This window comes from Mustela lutreola, chromosome 12 (assembly GCF_030435805.1).
Source record: "Mustela lutreola isolate mMusLut2 chromosome 12, mMusLut2.pri, whole genome shotgun sequence".
NCBI classification, from domain to species: domain Eukaryota; kingdom Metazoa; phylum Chordata; class Mammalia; order Carnivora; family Mustelidae; genus Mustela; species Mustela lutreola.
In genome coordinates, this window is record NC_081301.1 from 37,120,749 (window position 1) to 37,142,125 (window position 21,377).

The 21,377-nt window shown below is 39.9% G+C and overlaps 1 protein-coding gene across 4 annotated transcripts in view; it reads left to right on the top strand.

Annotated features, from left to right (window-relative positions):
- Nucleotides 1-21,377, top strand: part of KIF24 (kinesin family member 24) — a 91,885-nt gene that overhangs the window by 33,238 nt on the left and 37,270 nt on the right. For all 4 annotated transcript variants that reach the window (XM_059141937.1, XM_059141938.1, XM_059141935.1 and 1 more), the window contains exons 4-6: nt 3,162-3,259; nt 7,473-7,688; nt 12,808-12,895. In XM_059141937.1, coding sequence (XP_058997920.1) covers nt 3,162-3,259; nt 7,473-7,688; nt 12,808-12,895 — 402 coding nt within the window. The remainder of the gene's footprint in view (nt 1-3,161; nt 3,260-7,472; nt 7,689-12,807; nt 12,896-21,377) is intronic.

Sequence of the window (21,377 nt, forward strand, 5' to 3'; positions counted from 1 at the left end):
CAATAGTGGCTATCTCTGGGTAGTAAGATTTATAAATAATTTTATTTTCTTCTCTGTTGTTTTCCATGTTTTTAAATTTTTCTGTAATCAGCATGTTACTTTTAAATAAAAAGTAAAAACTGGAGCACCTGGGTGGCTCAGTAGGTTAAAGCTTCTGCCTTCGGCTCAGGTCATTATCCCAGTGTTCTGGGATCGAGCCCCGCATCAGGCTCTCTGCTCGGCAGAGAGCCTGCTTCCTCTTCTCTCTCTCTCTCTCTCTCTCTGCCTGCTTCTCTGCCTATTTGTGATCTCTGTCTGTCAAATAAATAAATAAAATTTTTTTTAAAAAGTTAAAACTTTTGAGTAAGATGGATTCACCTATTTAAAATCAAAACATACAAAATGGTATGCAGAGGGGCGCCTGGGTGGCTCAGTAGGTTAAGTATCTGCCTTTGGCTCAGGTCATGGTCCCAGAGCCCATATTGGGCTCCCTGCTCAGCCTCAGCAAGGAACCTGCTTCTCCCTCTCCCTCTGTCTGCCATTCCTCCTGCTTGTACTCTCTCTCTCTCTCTGTCAAATAAATAAATAAAATCTTTTAAAAAAAATTTTTTTAAAAAGTATATGCAGTGAAGTGTCCTGCTAATTGTATTTCCTCCTTGAAGGCAACCACTATTACCTGATCTAAGTCTATCTTTCCAGAGCTATTCTATAAATACAGGTTACTTTTATAATCTGAAAAAACTTATTTAAAAAATAAATTGTGAAACTCTGATCATTACAAGGCTAATAATAAAGTGTATTAATACTAATTAATAAAGTGTATTAACACAACCTAATTGATAAAGTACAATCAAATGAAATATATGCGATGCAAAGGACTATGGAATGTGTATATATATATGTATAATATTGAGATAGATATCTTGTGCTAGCATTTATTATATTTATGTAATATATGTTAATTATAATCTTGTATGTTCACATATCTTTTATTAAGGATATTTACAGAAGCATTGGGAAAATCAGTACATAAATCTATTGGAAGGAAAGACACTAATGCCTTTAATCAGTAAGCGTTTTCTAAGGTTTTTACTCAAGAGGTAAAGTTATTCATAAGTACTCATAGAAAAAAAAAGAATAGCCATATACTCAATGAAGTAAAAGAAAATTTTTTAAAATTTAATGAATTCCCACATTTACTTGTGTTCATTTTTTTCTTATTTTCCTGAGAAATGCCAAAATATATATTTAAAAATATATTTTACCTTTAATTATTGCCATTTTCAACTTTATTCAAAAATACAATGAACCCCTATGTACCTACAACCCAAATTCAACAGTTAAAAACATTTTATTCTTAAAATCCTATCACATATTACATACCCCTAAAAGCTCACAGTCTGTTTATTGTACTGCACATTTGATTATTTTCTAGCTTTTGGTGATATTTTCTAACTCATAAATTAAACTTTGTGGCCCCAGTTTCTGCTAAGGTGACCTAACAAATTTCTAATGTAATGGTACACAAAATAGAATCAAACCTGGGTAGAATGACCCATGCAATAAATTGGCCCAAATTCACTTTGCTGGATTGTCTCTTATCTGGGTATTTAGAGCAGGCCCAAAAGGTAGCAGAAAAGATCTCATGTCTCGTTCATTGTATATGGACTGCATTTTTATGCTACAGTCAGGCTTGAAATTAGGATTTTTACTCAGACATAGTTGGCTGCCAGTAGCCTCTAAGTTATGCAAATGATTATGTCTGCTGAATTAATGCCTTCCAGACCCAGTTTAATAGGGTCTTCTATCTTTTTCCAGGTTATCATGATTTTTCATTTGGGGATCACCTTGGACTACTTTCTCTCCCCATTGAATCATATGCAGGCAGTTGCCAAATTTTTCATGCCTCCATCTCCTCTATATTTTCATTGTCATCATGGAATTTAGACCTTCTTAACTCACCACTGGATTACCAATGTCCCTTTTCTTAGTCCATTCACATTGTGAAGCCAGATTAATCTTCCAGTAAAATGGCTCAGATCATCCCTTTCCTTTGCAAAGTTTTTTTATTGTCTTCCCACTATTTGCTAAGTTAAATATGAACATTCCATCCTTAAGGCTAGTATCCCAATACCCATGCAGCATAGTCCTAACTCATTATTCTAGCCTTCTGTTTCACCTTTCTACCTACCAAGATCCTATGTTTCAACCACACTCAATCTTCTCTTCCCTAAATGTTCCTTGTGCTTCCCTGATTTGACTGTTGCTCACGTTTTCCTTGTGGCTGGAATATCTTCCCTGCCTCCATCTCTAACTCTTAAATTCCTCATTTTCCTCTACGGCTCTTTCTTTGTGCAGTCTTTTTCATAATGTCTTTTCCAATCAGAAGGAATATGTTTTTCCCTTGAATTCCACATGTACTTTATTGCTCAATTTTCTTCTAGCTTAGAATCATTTGTATACTTGTCTGGATTCATATCTTTAGGTGGTGGGGTGGGGTAGAAGTATCTTTGGGCCCTTTGAAGTGCCTCCTGCACTTATACACATTACCAACTGAGCAATAAATGTTCATGGAATTAAAAGCTCAGCTATGGGGGTGCATGGGTGGTTCATTTGGTTTAGTAAGCATTTGTGTTCGGCTCAGGTCATGATCTCCAGGCTCCTGGGATTGAGCCCCATGTTGGGTTCCCTGCTCAGTGGGGAGTCTGCTTCTTCCTCTACCTTCTACCCCCTCCACCTCATGCTCTCTCTGTCTGTCAAATAAATAAAATCTCTTAAAAAGGAAAGAAAAGCTCAGCTATGTAACCTATGAAATGGAAGTCTTCCTCTGGAATTCTCCCAAATTTCAAATATGCTGGCCCTAGCTGGGCTATGAGGATAATCCCTACAGAATTCATTTCTCCTGGACCTAAGGAGGATTGGCTCACTCTCGTATTTATCAGTTTACAAAACAAAAATTGTGTGCTTTAGTTTTTATATTGTAAGAACATGTCTACAGAGATCCTCAAGTAGAAGGCGGCCCTGTCATTTGACAGTTATTGCTTATTTATCTCTTGTTTGTCCTAGTTAGTTACTTAATTAGTTAAAAAACATACTTGCACCTTTATTATGCATTAACTAGAATAGTGGTGAAGAAAATCCAGAAAATGTCTCTTTCGATAAAAATCACATTTCTTTTTCAGCATGTTTTTTATTTTGATGAAGTCTTTGGTGAAGCATGCACCAATCGGGATGTATACATGAAGACTACTCACCCACTCATTCAGCATATTTTCAATGGGTATGATAGTCATTATTTGCTTCTCTTGCTTCATACTGTTTTCTATAACAAATTTCTCTACAAGTATCATTTATGTTTTTCAGTTTTTGAATTAGACATAAATTTGTGTTTTAATCTGATGAATTTAGACTCTTCTAAGGAGTGCATTATCTCTATAGGATTTACTGAGCATTCAGAAATTTTCAGCAAAAATATAAGTTGTCAACAATATAATTTCATCAAAGCCCTCAGAATAAAAAGGTATAAGTGGTTTAGTTTGAACTTTTGATAATAGGAATCATGTATTCTGCTGATAGTTCAGTTGCCTTTTTCATTGGCATGGGATAGGTAAGTGACTATCATCTATTTTTTTATACATGTATTTTTAAAATTTTGAAATAATTATTCACAATAAACATAAAATGGGACCAAAAAGGTACTAGGGACCTCTGTTGTTTATTCAAAATATAGGCAGATATAGATAGAAAATGCCAAACAGCCTACTAGTATCACTGATTCCAGAGTAGTTTGACTTTTTAAAAATAATTTTTATAACTTTAAAAATATTGAGGTATAATTCACATAAAATTAGATGCACAGATCTTAAGAAGTATTCAGTTTTGATGAGTTTTGATAGTTGTATATATCCAAGTAATCAATACCTCGAACAAGATAATAGACCATTCCCATCATCCCAGAGAGTTCTCTCACGTCCCCTTTTAGTAAGCCTCTACTTTCACCCTCAGGTTTTATAGAATACTGACCTGCTTTCCATCACTATAGATTAGTTTTGCCTGTTCTAGAACGTTACAGAAATAGAATCATTCCTATATAGGTTCTTTTATGCTTGGCTTATCATAATGTTTTTTGATATTAGTACGTGTTGCATGTATCCATAGTTTTTATTGCTGAGTAATACTCCCTTCTATGAATATACCACAACTTATCTAATTTCCTGTTGATGGACATTTGAGTTATTTCCAGTTTGGGATTATTGTGAATAAAGCTGTATGAACATTCTTGTACAAGTCTTTTTCTTGGATATGTTTTCATTTATCTTGAGTGAAACCTGGAAAGGGAATCTCTGGGGTCATAGGATAGGTGTGTGTTTATAAGAAAGTGTAAAACAGGGGTACCTGGATGGCTCAGGGGGTTAAAGCTTCTGCCTTTGGCTCAGGTCATGATCCCAGAGTCCTGGGATCAAGCCCCGCATCAGGCTCTCTGCTCAGCAGGGAGCCTGCTTCCTCCGTCTCTCTCTGCCTGCCTTTCTGCCTACTTATGATCTCTGTCAAATAAATTAAAAAAAAAAAAAAAAAAAGAAAGTGTAAAACAGTTTTCCATACACCCATTTTCTATTCCCAACAGCAATTTATGTGAATTGCATTTCTTTCTTTCTTTCTTTCTTTTCTTTTCTTTTCTTTTTTTCTTTTTTTTTTTTTTGAGATTTATTTATTTATTTGAGAGAGAGAGCATGCACAAGAGTGTGGCAGGCAGGGGCAGCCTGTGAGTGGCATTTCTACATCCTTACCATATTTGGTGTTGTCAGTCTTCTTTATTTTAGTCACTCTAGTGAGAATGTAACTTGATCGCATTGTGGTTTGAATTTTAATTTCCCAAATGCCTAATGATATTGAGAATCTTTTCATATGCTCATTGGCTATTCAGATAACCATTTGACTAATTTTTTTGTTTCCTTTTTATTGTTGTTTTATAGACATCACTAAAACTCTCTTTTATTCTGAGCAGGCTGAAAAAATGAAATACCTTTCAGGTTCAATTTCTTTTGTGCCAAATCTAGGGAATACTTTTTAAGAGAGCAAGTTTCTAAAGTTAGAATTTGAATGTTAAAACAGTACCAGTTGAAGAATAAAAGGTGGGGGTGCCTGGGTGGCTCAGTGGGTTAAAGCCTCTGCCTTTGGCTCAGGTCATGATCCCAGGGTCCTGGGATCGAGCCCCGCATCAGGCTCTTTGCTTAGCGGGGAGCCTGCTACCCTCTCTCTCTGCCTGCCTCTTTGCCTACTTGTGATCTCTGTCAGATAAATAAATAAAACCTTTTAAAAAATAAAGTAAAATAAAATGTGCAGGGGCACCTGGGTGGTTCAGTCACTTGAGCTTTGGACTCTTGATTTTGCCTCAGATCATGTCTCAGGGTGGTGAGATTGAGCTCCCCATGGGAGTCTGCTTGAGATTCTCTTCCTCTCCCTTCCCCTCTGCTTTCCGCCTCCCCCTCCCCACCCTGCTTATGCACACATGCCTGTGTGCTCGCTTTCTCTCTCTCAAATAAATAGATAAATCTTTAAAAAAAGAGGTACAAGTTAAATGCATCCATTCTACAAAGGGTAATAAGAGATTTTTCATACCCATATTTGTTGTTTTTCAAAAAGCTCATCACTAAAATGTTCGGAAGATGGGGGACCTGGGTCGGCTCAGTTGGTTAAACTTCTGACTCTTGATTTCTGCTCAGGTTACGATATCTCAGTTGTGAGATCAAGTCCCGTGTTGGGCTCTGTACTGGGTGTGGAGCCTTTTTGGGATTCTCATTTTCCCTCTCCCCCTACCCTACTCGCATTTTCTTTTGTCTTTCTCTCTCTTTAAAAAAAAAAAAAAGTTCAGAAGATAAGGTTGATATTATTCTTTGGTCTCATTCTGCTACATCTTTAGTATGTTCACGTTTTCCTCCTTTAATCCTTTTACTCATTGTGCCTCTGCCCCTGTGTTCAAGCACCTACACAGCCAGGAACCTAGATTCAAAAAACAATAAGTAACTGGTCTCTGCTTAAGCAGCTCAGATATAGTTAGCTACTATCTCTTTCTTCTCACACTTCGATGGTTCCTTTGCTCTTGTCCTCTTACTCATTCCTTGATTTCTTTCTGGCTTCAGGCTCCTTTCTTCATGTTCATCTCTCTGCCCACCTCCAGTATCCCCCACTTCTGTGTCTGTACATAGACTTTTCTTCTTGGTGCAAGTAGCCACGTTTTTTTTTTTTTTTTTTAAGATTTTATTTATTTCACAGACAGAGATCACAAGTAGGCAGAGAAGCAGGGAGAGGGAGAAGCAGGCTCCCCACTGAGCGGAGAGCCCAGTGTGTGGCTCAATCCCAGGATCTTGAGATCATGACCTGAGCCGAAGGCAGAGGCCTTAACCCACTGAGCCACCCAGGTGCCCCGCAAGTAGCTACTTTTATCATTAACCCATGTGATTCCTGTTTTGGAGTCTGCGATAGCTGCTTACTAGTTGACATTATGGTCACTTTCTACTCTGTGCTTCATAGTTGGGCCTCTGGTACTCAGATAATCTTGGCCTGTAGCTCCTGGCCTGTAGCTTCTCTGAAAACACGTGATTGGCAGGTTAGTCTCCCAGCTCTTCTGTCCACCATTCTGCAGTTCCTCAGATTCCATTCTGCTGTTCTTCACATTCATGCCCATGCACGTACCCACCCACACACAAGAATAGTGATTCTTACTTAGAATCACATGATGTCAGGCCTAGAAGTGATCTTGAAAATCAAGTAACCATTAATTTATTAATGAAAGTGAAAACTGAGGTCCTTTGAAAAACCCGTTTGTAAGTCCTTCCTCAAATATTTTGCTTACACTGATTTTTACCTCAGTCTAAACTTACTTAATTTTTTAAAAGATTTTTATTTATTTATTTGACAGAGATCACGAGTAGGCAGAGAGGCAGGCAGAGAGAGAGGGGGAAGCAGGCTCCCCGCTGAACAGACAGCCCCGATGCAGGACTCGATCCCAGGACCCTGAGACCATGACCCAAGCCAAAGGCAGAGGCTCAATCTACTGAGCCACCTAGGCATCCCATAAACTTGCTTAATTTTTATGAGTAGTCAGTACCACCCTGTTCATCATATGGTCTTCCATTGTTTATTGTATTTATTTTAATTCTCTTTTACTTCTTTCATCAAGATTACCTTTTAGGATTAAGGCAAAAATCATCTTCTCCAGAATTCTGTAGGGCATGGGGTCCTTATCTTATGGTATAACCAGTTCTATTAAAAAAATTCCTATTAAAAAACTCGTGTACTGCTTTGAGAATATTTTTTCTTCTTCCGTTGTTTTTATAAGGTAAACCCCTCCTCTCCTTAAAGGATTGTATGCTTATAGCTGAATTTTATCAGCTATAAACAGGATTCTGTTTCTGAGTTTTGTCATGAAAAATCTATGTGTATAATAGTATTTTTCTTAGTATATATGTTATACAAATGACTTTTTCCCCTAGAGGCAATGCCACTTGCTTCGCATATGGACAGACAGGTGCTGGGAAGACCTATACCATGATAGGAACTCATCAGAACCCAGGACTCTATGCCCTGGCTGCCAAAGACATCTTCAGGCAACTAGAAGTGTCTCAGCCGAGAAGGCCCCTCTTCGTGTGGATCAGCTTCTATGAAATCTACTGTGGACAACTTTATGACCTCTTAAATAGAAGGAAAAGGTACTGATTATAAGTGGGAAACTATATATTTGTGGATCATTGTTTTAGGCCAGAGTCCCACAGAATCACTGACTCATGGGATTTGATGTGAGGCCTTGTTATATTAGTGCCTTTTTGTGAAATCAGTCTCCTGAATCTGATAAATATTTTTTAAACTGCCAGTTCACCTAGAAAGAAAAATGTAAATTAACCTTCCATTAGTATTTTTTTTAAGTGATCAATATCCTAATGTTTATCACAAGACTATCCCTTTTATTTTGGTCTATGAAAAAGGTCATGATTTCAGGAAGTCAGGATATCAACATGTACTTAAATTCCTTCCTGCTCTTTTGACCTATTATTACACTGGAAGAACTATAAATAATGTTTCCTGCTTTCTTATTTTTTTTTTCTTTCAACAATCTTAGGGTAAGCTTAATGATAGTTTTCTGAAATCAGTAAAAAGAAAGTCTGTCTTCTTCACATTAGACTTTTAGCTCTTGTAAGTCTTAAGCTGTTGCCCTTGCAACATAACACAGTAATTTAGAAATGGATTCATCAACTGACTTTAATCCCTATTGTATTTTTCTGGTGTAAAGTTTGTTTAGGTTGAAACAGATGGCTTTAATTGAGCAAGAAGCAGTGAAGTTGTGAAAGTAGCAACTGACTAGGAGAAGGAGAGATGGAATAGGGGAGGTGGAAGGATAAAAGGGTATCATAATAGAATTAACCAGATCTGTGACCTGTTGGGAGCAGCCACACCAAGTGGAGAGAGTTAAGGCTAAGCACAGTGGAAGGCTAGGGAAGCCAAATCAATTACAAAAGCTAGCCCCCAGCAAAGGTATCCTAGCCCCTACAGAGCTGTTCAAAAGGATGTGCAAATTCCACGTGCTTCAGGCACGCATTGGAATGGGGGAGTGGGGATAGATAGGCAGCAGAGTTCAGTAGGGAGAGCATGTTAGAGCAGGCCTCCATGGTAGAGGGGCACTAGGATATTGAGTTGGGAAACTGGAGAATCCAGCAACTAGGCCTGGGCAGACCACCATCTGTGGACTATTTCAAAGAAAAGAGGACCTTTGGGTATGCTACAGTTCAGAGAATGTACAGGTGTTCAGGGTTCAGTCCTGACATGGCAACTACCAAATAAGGGAGGGTTCCGCTCTGGGTTTGCTTTGGAGAGGAGTTGCTTTTCTTTTCTACCCTCTCTGTTGGTTTTGAAGCCTCAGGTTAGCTCAATCACAGCGGCTCTTCCAAGCCCCAGCACTCTTACTTAGGAGCCCTTTCCAGTCAAAAATGTAGCCTGGCACTGGGAAGCTAGAGTGTCTGGCTCTGGGGCTCCCAAACAGACCAGTTTCAACCACCAGCCACTGACGACATCCAAAGGCAGAAAACTGAGTGGTGGTGAAACAAGAAAGGAATTTATTTCAGTGAGGCCAGCACCAAGAAGACAGCTGACTACTAACATTTCAGAGACTGCCTCCAACATGCCAAAAATACTACTCCTAGGGTTTTGTTGTTGTTTTTGGTTTTCTTAAAGATTTTATTTATTTAAGAGAGAAAGAGCACAAATGAGGAGAGGGGCAGAGGGAGAGGGAGAAGCAGATTCTCTGCTGAGCTGGGAGCCTGATGCAGTGCCTGGCTCCATCCCAGGACCCTGAGATTATGAACTGAGCCAAAGACAGCTGCTTAATCCAACCGACTGAGCGCCCCCAGTCCGCCCCCCCCACCACCTTTTTTTTAACTTTTAGGTTTATATAAGGAAAATACAGGACAAAAGTTGGTGGGTACAAGCAGCTGGGTTGTGAATGTCAAGTTGATCATTGTCTTGGGGTCAATCATGGGTGGGGTCTTGGTGGCTCAGGGCAGTCCTTCTTGGTTGAGGGGATAGTGGGGGTAATTTGGGTCCCCTTATAGGGATGCTATGCCTGTAGGGTCTTTTAGTGAAGAGATAAGCTGGAAAGAACTTAATCAATTAGGAAGTTTGAGGTCAAAATGGAGGTAATCGAAATCCTCTTTGTGTAAAGAACGGTTGGCAGGAAAATAAAAGCTGTTGTGCTCTGTGTGTGTGTGTGTGTGTGTGTGTGTCTGTACATTAGTTTGGGTGAAGGGACAGTCAGGATATCTAGTCAGCTATTTCTGAGTGCAGTTCTTTAATGAATTACTCAGATATACTGCCCTGTATATTTGCATTCTTTAATTGTAGCCAAGGGGATAGGATGTGCTAATTCCTGGCTTTGAAGTTTCTTTTTAGGGCTCACTAGGGAAGACCCACACTTATTCTGTAAGTGTCTTGAGCTGTGGGTTTTTCTTTTTGTTTTTATATCTCTGGTTAGTTGGCTAATATCTCTTTTACCTGTCTCACTGGTACTTCTGAAATCTCCTGTTTCACTGATGGCACCCTTTCTTTTTATTTAGAGTTATTATGCTTTATCCTCTTTATCTTTTTTTTTTTTTTTAAAGATTTTTATTTATTTGTTAGAGAGAGAGATACAGAGCGCAAGCACAGGCAGACAGAATGGCAGGCTAGAGGCAGAGGGAGAAGCGGGCTCCCTGCCGAGCAAGGAGCCCAATGTGGGACTCAATCCCAGGATGCTGGGATCACGACCTGAGCCGAAGGCAGCTGCTTAACCAACTGAGCCACCCAGGCGTCCCTATCTTTTATTTTTTTAATAAATAATATTTCATAAAAGTAATAGCAAGATTTGGCAAAGGTGAACAGAAACATATATGCTCAGTGCAACTCTTTTTTTCAAATTATTATTATTATTATTATTTTTGGACAGGGAGAGAGTACAAGCAGGGGGAGTGGCAGGGAGAGGGAGAAGCAGGCTTCCACTGAGTAGAGAGCCCAATGTGAGGCTTGATCCCAGGACTCTGGGATCATGACCTTAGCCAAAGGCAGATGCTTAACCAGCTGAGTCACCCAGGTGCTCCCTCAGACCATCTCTTAAGCTAGAAACCAAAGCTTATGATCTTCAAATTAACTTTTTTTTTTTTAAGATCTAATTGGTTTTACTAAACAATTCATGAATTGGGCATCATTCCATCTAGCAAGTACAGGGGATGTCCAAGGAATTATACAAAATGGAAAGGAGGGTGGACCAAGAAAGTAGCAAAAGAAAAGAAAAGATGGTTCCAGGCAAGATCACCTTCCTTTGTGGGGAAGGGAAGGGGGTCTTATTACGTGAATTATCTCATTTCCCTTTAGGGGGGATAGAGAGGGCCCATGTGACAGATTACCTCCCTGGTGCTTATCAGAAAATTTCTGACTGATGGGTTTAAGACACATTTCTGGGGGAGGTTGAAACTGCAATTATGTAAGGTATGAAGTCCCAAATTAACTCATAAAAGTAGAGGTTAAATTGTTTTTATACCCCTGCATAAGAAGTGATAGAAATTTATTTCTTACTTATAAGATTTAAAAATCTAACAGTGCATTTTGGGCTGTCCATTAGGAACTTTTCTGGGGTGAGCTCATGGTGTAGGGCCTAAAAAGTATGTTCAGGAATGACATGAGGGCTCTGAAAGCTAGAGCCTTCTTTTATTCCAGAAACCTAACTGTTCCAATAGTTGTTTTCTGATAGGTTACAGGGATTGGTGAAGCTGTTTTCCTCCAGTCCTTCTGCAAAAATTTGGAAGTTTGGTGTGAAACCTAAACTAAGAAAAAAAAGGTACCTGAGTAGTTCAGTTGGTTAGTCCGACTCTTGCTTTCTGCTCAGGTCATGATCTCAGGGTCGTGGGAATGACCCCCGCGTCAGACTCCCCACTCAGCGGGGAGTTTGCTTGTCCCTCTCTTTTCTTCCCCCACATCCCTCTCTCTTTCAAATAATGAATAAATCTTTAAAAATTGGGTGGCTCAGTGGGTTAAGCCGCTGCCTTCAGCTCAGGTCATGATCTCAGGGTCCTGGGATCAAGTCCCGCATCAGGCTCTCTGCTTAGCGGGGAGCCTGCTTCCTCCTCTCTCTCTGCCTGCCTCTCCGCCTACTTGTGATCTCTCTCTGTCAAATAAATAAATAAAATCTTAAAAAAAAAATTTTTTTTTTTCATTTAAAAAAAATGAAAAATCATTTTCTTTTTTGGCTATAAAGTGGAATTCCATTCTTAACCTCAATCACTATTTTACTAAGGGAGAAAAATAATCTTAGAGTCTTTAATAGATTTAATATGTGCCCCTTGATATATCTGATTTAGTGATGATGATAGACTATAATCTTACATATAGGCCTGAGAAATTCAGTTAGAGCACCAGATCTCCCTTTCTCCTTTGGAAGATGTATCAAGACTCCTTAAGTTGGAAATAAAGTAGAATCCCATATATACTGGCTTAAGCTATTTAGGGAAGTCTTTTTTTTTTTTTTTTAAGATTTTATTTATTTATTTGACAGACAGATCACAAGTAGGCAGAGAGGCAGGCAGAGAGAGGAGGAAGCAGGCTTCCCGCTGAGCAGAGAACCCAATGTGGGGCTCAATCCCAGGACCTTGGGATCATGAACTGAGCCGAAGGCAGAGGCTTTAACCCACCGGGCCCACCCAGGCGCCCCAGGGAAGTCTTTTGCTCAAATAACTAGAATGCCTAGAGGAGAATTAGACCATAGGACCTGTTTATTTTAGGAACTCAGGAATGTTATAAGAACCCAATTTCTTTGCTCAGCTCTGTCTTCTATGATATTAGCTTCCAAAACTGGCTCTCTGGTGGATATAGAATGGCTGGCACTGCTCCCAGGACTACACATACTCTCACTTCCAGAAAGATGGAGCAGCAGCATCTCACTCCCAGGCACCTAACAACCAGAAACTAGGACTTTATTTTGATTGGACCAGCAGAGATCCCATATCCAGTCCTGAGCCAATCACTGAAGCCATAAATATACCCTCCACTGATTGGTATAGGTCTGAATCCTATGATCATTCTTTTCATTGTAGTTAAAGATCCTGACTTGTTTACAGCAGTTAAAGACCATCTCTGAAGCCCGGGGCTGAGGTCAAGGAGGTGTGGGAGTGGGCGGGAGGATACATATCAATCTCACTCAAATAACAGAACTGCTCCCTAATTGTAGAATAATGGAATGTTTTCTGGGGAGGCAAGAACAAAGTTCCTCATAGCAGGTCTGCCATACCAACCATGTTCTTGTATCTGCAGGCTCTTTGCAAGAGAAGATAGCAAGCACATGATACAGATAGTGGGACTGCAAGAGCTTCAGGTGGATAGTGTGGACCTCCTCTTAGAGGTAACTCTTCTTTCCTTACTACCTACCCCAGACACACACACAGTAGCCTAAGTACAGGGAAAGAATTCATTTTGCTATTTAGCAAATATAATAGACTCAGATTTAGCCAAATGGCCATGACAAGCATGCCACTTCAACATTTGTAAAATGTGAGTCCTCTGAGAGGATAGCTCCCTTCTCTACAGGCTGTGGAGCATGGGGAGAACCTAATGCACGACCAGGGTACTTTTGTGCTAGTTTCACAGGCTGCTAATGTATAGATTTCTATGGTAGTAGGAAAAGCTGCTGGAGACAAATGGCTTTACTTTAAGTAAAAATTGTTAACAGGTAAGGGGGGTTCCTGACTGACTCAGTCAGTAGAGAATGTGGCTCTTGATCTCAGGGTTGTGAGTTTAAGCCCATTTTAGGTGCAGAGATTACTTTAAAAAAATTTTTTTTTAATAGGTAATACTTTTACCTGGGTTTAAAAATTCAAGAGACACAGGGGTGCCTGGGTAGCTCATTCCATTGAGCATCTGACTCAACCACTCAGATCATGATCTCAGGAGCACAAGAACAAGCCCAGGCTGGGCTCCATGCTCAGCATGGAATCTGCCTGTTCCTCCCCGCTGCTGGTTCTTGTTCTCTAAAACAAACAAACAAACAAACAAATAAAAATCTTTGGGAAAAAAATTCAAGAGTTACAATGAAAATATTCCTTCCATTCTCTTTTCCAAACTGAAGCGACTAATTTTAAAGTTTTTTTTTTTTTATACCCTTCCAAAGGTTTTTTCTCAGAGATTTTTTTTTTTTTTTTTTTAAGATTTTATTTATTTATTTGACAGAGAGAGATCACAGGTAGGCAGAGAGGCTGGCAGAGAGAGAGAGAGGGAAGCAGGCTCCCTGCTGAGCAGAGAGCCCGATGTGGGACTCGATCCCAGGACTCTGAGATCATGACCTGAGCTGAAGGCAGCGGCCTAACCCACTGAGCCACCCAGGCGCCCATCTCAGAGATATTTTTAAATCTTCTTTTAAAAGTTATCTTTTGGGGGCGCCTGGGTGGCTTAGTGGGTTAAAGCCTCTGCCTTCAGCTCAGGTCATAATCCCAGGGTCTTGGGATCGAGCCCCACATCGGCTGTCTGCTCAGCAGGGAGCCTGCTTCCTCTCTCTCTGCTTGCCTCTCTGCCTACTTGTGATCTCTCTCTGTCAAATAAATAAAATCTTAAAAAAAAAAAAAGTTATCTTTTGGGGTGCCCGGGTGTCTCAGTCAGTTAAGCGTCTGCCTTCAGCTCAGGTCATAATGCTAGAGTCCTAGAATCAGTCCCACATCAGGCTTCTTGCTCAGCATGGAGTCTGCTTCTCACTCTCCCACTCCTTCTGTGCTCTCTCTCTCAAATGAATAAATAAAAATCTTAAATAAATAAATGTTATCTTTTAACACTTTTCATTATTAGATATAAACCTTACAAAAATACTAAGAAGATAGAAAAATAAAGGCCACCTCCCACTTACTATATATAATTCCCCATTCCCCACTGAGATATCTACTGTTAACAGTTTAAAATATCAAAACAAAACAAAACACCACACAGTTTAAAACATTTAAATTTTTTTCTGTACTGGGAATTTATTAATTTATGTACAAATATATTTTTGGTGACTCTTCCTTTAATGCAGTGGTCCTCAACCCTAGCTTTACATTGTGTCATTAAGGGAGCTTTTTTCCCTTCAGGTAAAAAAATGGTTTAACCATTTTTATTGTGAAAAATAGCACTCTACAGTAAAATGCTTAAAGCCTAAATGTGATTAATATAAAGAAACAAACCTTTTTTTCTTTTTTAAGATTTTACTCATTTATTTGAGAGAGAGACAGAGATAGTGAGCCAGGAGAAGAGGGAGAAGCAGAGGAGTCTGAGGCAGAGCTCAATCCCAGGACCCTGGGATCATGACCTAAGCCAAAGACAGATGCTTAACTGACTGAGCCACCCAGGCACCCCAAGAAACAAGCACCTTTATAATCAATTACCCAGATTAAGAAATAGAACATTTTAGGGGTGCCTGGGTGGCTCAGTTGGTTAAGTGTCTGCCTTCAGCTTGGGTCATGAGCCCAGGGTCCTGGGATGGAGTCCCCCATCGGGCTCCCTACCCAGCGGGGAGTCTGCTTCTCCCTCTCCTTCTGCCCCTTTCCCTGCTTATTCTCTCTCTCTCTCTCTCAAATACATAAATAAAATCTTAAAAAAAAAAAGAAATAAAACATTTTAGCACCCCACAAACCCTTATGCAAATTTCTAGTCACAGTGCCCTATAATCCTGATGTTTATGCTGATCACTTTTTTTTTTTTTAAGATTTATTCATTTAGGTGTGCCTGGGTGGCTCAGTTGGTTAAGCGGCTGCCTTCAGCTCAGGTCATGATTCCAAGGTCCTAGGATGGAGCCCTACATCAGGCTCCCTGCTCAGCAGAGAGCCCTCCCTCTCCCTCTGTATGTCGCTCTGCTTACTATCTCTCTGTCAAATAAATCTTAAAAAAAAAAAATTTATTCATTTATTTTTAGAGAGCTAAAGAAAGCACAGATGCATACAGGACAAGGGGCAGAAAGAGAGAGAAAATCCCAAGCGGCTCCCCACGGAGGGCAGAACCTGACTCAGGGCTCTACCCCACGACCCTGAGATCTTGACCTGAGCTGAAATCAAGAGTCGGCCGCTTAACCAACTGAGTTACCCAGGCCCCTTACGCTAATCACTTCCTTGTTCTTTGTTATATTTTGCCACTTATATATTCATCCATTAACTATGTAACTTCGTTTTTGCCTGTTTTTAAACTTCATATGAATAGAATCACACTGAATTTTTTAGTGTCTTCTTTTGCTCAACATTATGCTTTTGAGTTACAGCTGTGTTTTTGCATATGGATGTAACTTTGTTTTTATTTGCTGTATAGTATTCAGTCATATGAGTATACCACAGTCTAACCATTCTGTTAATGGATAGTTGGGATTCTTTTGGGGTACTATTCTGCATATTGTAACTGTGAATATCCTTATACATGTATTCCAGTATATAGCATATGAGTTCTCTAGGATATATATCTAGTTGTGAAGTGATTGGGTCAGAGGACATGCATATCTTCACTTCACTAGATGATGCAACTGCTTTTCAAAGTTATGTACACTCCCACAAGCAGTGTGTGAGCAATCCTGTTGTTCTTCAACCTTGCCAACACTTCCTGTTAACTTTTAAAGTTTTGCCAGTCTGGAATTGGTTAATTATATCCTATTGTGGTTTTAATCTGCATTTTGCTGATTGAGAATTAATCATATTTTTTTTAAAAGATTTTATTTATTTGTTTGACAGAGATCACAAGTAGGCAGAGAGGCAGGCAGGGCGGGGGTAGGGGGGAAGCTGGCTCCCCACTGAGCAGAGAGCCCGATGCAGGGCTTGATTCCAGGATCCTGACACCACCACCTGAGCTGAAGGCAGAGGCTTAACATACCGAGCCACTCAGGCACTCCACTTTTCATATTTTTTTTTAATTTTAAGATTTGATTTTTCAGTAATCGCTACATCCAATATGGGGCTCAAACTCACAACCCTGAGATCAAGAGTCATACACTCTACTGACTAAGCCAGCCAGGCACCCCACTTTTTATATTTTCAATTTATCTTATGGGTTTCATCTCTTGGGAATGCCAGTTAGGGTCTTTCCCTCCTTTTTGGGTTGTCTTCCTCTTACTGATTTGTATATTCTGGATGTGAGTCATTTGTCAGGTGTTTGTGTGGTTTTTTTTTAAGATACTATTATTTATTTGACAGAGAGAGAGAGACCACAAGAGAGGGAACACAAACAGGGGGAGTGGGAGAGGGAGAAGCAGGCTTCCTGCCGAGCAGGGCGCCCGATGCAGGGCTTGATCCCAGAATTCTGGGATCATGACCTGAGCCAAGGGCAGATGCTTAATGACCGAACCACCCAGGTACCCCTCATTTTTCAGTTATTTTGTATCATAAGCATGTTGTCTCATTCTGTGGCTTGTGTTTCTCATTTCATCATGGTGTATTTTTAATGCTTGCTTGGGTCCCTCTGAGGTTAGTTAAATCAGAATCTCTTGGGATTAGGCCCAAATGTAGATATTATTTTAAACTGAAATATAGGTCACATACCATAAAATTCACCATTTTAAAGTGTATGCATCAGTTTTTTAATATATATTTGGGTGTGTGTGTGTTTGTGTGTATATATTTTTTTATTATTATGTTTTTGGAGAGAGAAAGAGTATGCGAACATGCATGAGCGTTGGCCAAAATCAAGAGTTAGATGTTTAACCGACTGATCCAGTCAGGCACCCTACATATCTTATTAAGTTTTAATCTAAATATCATAATAATCACCCTCTTAAAATATACAATTTAGTGATATTTACAGAATATTCAAAAAGTTGTGCAGCCATCATCACTTAGATTAGATTAGCCATCTAATCATCATCATTAGAAATGTTCAAATTCCAGAACATTTTCATCACCTCAAAGTGAAACCCTGTACCATTTGGTGGTTACTCTCTATTTCCTCTGCCTCCAGGCCTGGAAATCACTAATTTCTGTCTTGATGGATTTGTCTATTTTGGTCATATAAGTGGAATCATACAATAGGCAACCTTTTGTTTCTGGCTTCTTTCATTTAGCATATTTTCTCAAAGCTCATCCATGTTGTAGCATATATAAGTACTTCATTTTTATGGCCAAGTAATACTCTATTATGGATGTATTATTAATATTTTGTTCATCCATTCATCAGTTGATAAACAGATAGGTTGTTTTTACTTTTATAGAAACCAGTATTATGAATGATACATGTAAGTTTTCATGTAGACCTATGTCTTCCGTTTTCTTGAGCCTATGCCTGGGAGTGGAATTACTGGATCATACTTCTTGAGGAACTGCCAAACTGTTTTCCAGAGTGGCTGCACCATTTATAGTCCCACCCACAATGCATGAAGGTAGATGTTATTTTAAAAGATCACCAGGTGATTCTAACCTGCAGCCCGCAGCCATTATAGTCATTCTTTTAGTATATCCAGCAAGCCTGGCCAGAGTGAGAGAGAGAAGGCCAGAAGGACAAGCTGGATTCTTGGCAAAACCTACCTTTAAAACAGCTTCACAATACACCCTTCTTGGTACTTCGGTATTAAAATGGCATGGTGACCCACCATTGAGGACTTTTTTCTAACCGTTTCTTTTTGCTAGGACAAATAGATAAATTTTGCTTATATTTGCCTCTTATTTGTGTGATTATATCTTATTCCTGAGTCCTGGGACCTAAAACCCGAGAATAGCATATGAGTGTGGCTATTTTAGAGTTACCTAAGAACCAAGAGCCCTTTTCTATCAGTTTTAAAAACAAAGGTTTGTGAGATGTGGTGAAAGGGCTTCCCTGAAGCTGACCATTCTTAACCTGTCCAGAGCGCCCTCCATTGTGGAGTCCTAAGGAAATTGTTTCTCATACTCCTATTTGCTATTATCCTCTCGCCCGCCCCCTTCCCCAGACATTCCTTCATTTGGCAGGGAGTTGCAGGAGAGTTGGTCCCCAGGATGCTTTTATCCCTGAAGATTAAACCAACTGAATGGAAAAGGAGCAAATGTCGGGAGGAATTCCCTTTTCTGTAGCTATGAGCCATCACTGCGTCAATGGGCAATCTGGTGTCAGATCACCTCTTCTACCCTGGAAGAGTTTTTTATGCACTGCTCTGTCCTGAGTTATCTTTCCTGATAAGAGCAGAAAGAAGTTTCTTGTTAGTCAATGTGTTATCTCATTGCCATTAATACTCTGTAATATATATGACAGTATACAAGAAAGCCAGCTGAGATCAAGGTGGAAAGTTGATATAAATTATGGATACCCTCATAAACATTTGACTTAAAACAACAGCACTTGCTAACTCAGGTCTCACACTTTCTCAGGTATCACTGTTCATGCTCACTCAGGTATCACCCATGTGTTTGCTCAAGTGTCACTATCCGGTGTCATCTTTGAGTGTTGCCCTCACAGATCACCCTCAGGTTCACTCAGGAGATGGCCACTTGTTGCCTGCCTGCACAACTACCAGCCTCATTTTTTATGGGGTTTTGTCCTTCCAGGGCCTTTCTCCTTGTCTTTTTTTTTTTTTTTTTAAGATTTTATTTATTTATTTGACACAGAGAGAGATCGCAAGTAGGCAGAGAGGCAGGCAGAGAGAAGGAGGGAAGCAGGCTCCCCGATGAGCAGAGAGCCTGATGTGGGGCTCGATTCCAGGACCCCGAGATCATGACCCGAGCCGAAGGCAGAGGCTTAACCCACTGACCCACCCAGGTGCCCCTATACTACCTTGTCTTTTTTTTTTTTTTTTTAATAAACATATAATGTATTTTTATCCCCAAGGGTACAGGTCTGTGAATCGCCAGGTTTACACACTACACAGCACTCACCATAGCACATACCCTCCCCAGTGCCCATGCCCCCCCCAGTGCCCCTCCCCCCAGCAACCCTCAGTTTGTTTTATGAGATTAAGAGTCACTTATGGGGGCGCCTGGGTGGCTCAGTGGGTTAAAGCCTCTGCCTTCGGCTCAGGTCGTGATCTCAGGGTCCTGGGATCGAACCCCGCATCAGGCTCTCTGCTCAGCAGGGAGCCTGCTTCCTCCTCTCTCTCTCTGCCTACCTCTCTGCCTACTTGTGATCTCTCTCTCTGTCAAGTGAATAAATAAAATCTTTAAAAAAAAAAAAAAAAAAGAGTCACTTATGGTTTGTCTCCCTCGTGATCCCATCTTGTTTCATTTATTCTTTTCCTACCCCCCAAACCCCCCACGCTGCATCTCCACTTCCTCATATCAGAGAGATCATATGATAGTTGTCTTTCTCCGATTGACTTATTTCACTAAGCATAGTACCCTCTAGTTCCATCCACGTCATTGCAAATGGCAAGATTTCATTTTTTTGATGGCTGCATAGTATTCCATTGTATATATATACCACATCTTCTTTATCCATTCATCTGTTGATGGACATCTAGGTTCTTTCCATAGTTTGGCTATTGTGGACATTGCTGCTATAAACATTTGGGTGCACGTGTCCCTTCGGATCACTACGTTTGTATCTTTAGGATAAATACCCAGTAGTGCAATTGCCGGGTCTTAGGTTAGTTCTATTTTCAATTTTTTGAGGAACCTCCATGCTGTTTTTCAGCGTGGTTGCACCAGCTTGCATTTCCACCAACAGTGTAGGAGTGTTCCCCTTTCTCTGCATCCTCGCCAGCATCTATCATTTCCTGACTTGTTAATTTTAGCCATTCTGACTGGTGTGAGGTGCTATCTCATTGTGGTTTTGATTTGTATTTTTCTGATGCCAAGTGATGTGGAGCACTTTTTCATGTGTCTGTTGGCCATCTGGATGTTTTCTTTGCAGAAATGTCTGTTCATGTCCTCTGTCCATTTCATGATTGGATTATTTGTTCTTTGGGTGTTGAGTTTGCTAAGTTCTTTATAGATTTTGGATACTAGCCCTTTATCTGATATGTCATTTGCAAATATCTTCTCCCATTCTGTCAGTTGTCTTTTGGTTTTGTTAACTGTTTCTTTTGCTGTGCAAAAGCATTTGATGTTGATTAAATACCAATAGTTCATTTTTGCCCTTGCTTCCCTTGCCTTTAGCGATGTTCCCAGGAAGAATTTGCTGCAGCTGAGTTGTCAAAGAAGTTGCTGCCTGTGTTCTCCTCAAGGGTTTTGATGGATTTCTTTCTCCCATTGAGGTCCTTCATCCATTTTGAGTCTATTTTCATGCGTGGTGTAAGGAAATGGTCCAGTTTCATTTTTCTGCATGTGGCTGTTCAATTTTCCCAACACCATTTGTTGAAGAGACTGTCTTTTTTCAACAGGACATTCTTTCCTGCTTTGTCGAAGATAGTTGACCATTTCTGGGCTCTCTATTCTGTTCCACTGATCTAAGTGTCTGTTTTTGTGCCAGTACCATACTGTCTTGATGATGACAGCTTTGTAATAGAGCTTAAAGTCCGGAATTGTGATGACACCAACTTTGGCTTTCTTTTTCAATATTCCTTCGGCTATTCGAGGTCTTTTCTGGTTCCATATAAGTTTTAGGATTATTTGTTCCATTTCTTTGAAAAAAATGGATGGGATTTTGATTGGGATTGCAATAAATATGTAGATTGCTTTAGGTAGCATAGACATTTTCATAATATTTATTCTTCCAATCCAGGAGCATGGAACATTTTTTTTTTAAGATTTTATTTATTTATTTGACAGACAGATCACAAGTAGGCAGAGAGGCAGGCAGAGAGAGGAGGTAGCAGGCTCCCTGCTGAGCAGAGAGCCTGATGTGGGGCTTGATCCCTGGATCCTGGGGTCATGACCCAAGCCAAAGGCAGAGGCTTTAACCCATGAGCCACCCAGGCATCCCTAAATAAATCTTTTTAAAATGAATATTTATTGAGAATTTACCATGTGCCAGTCATGATTCTAAAT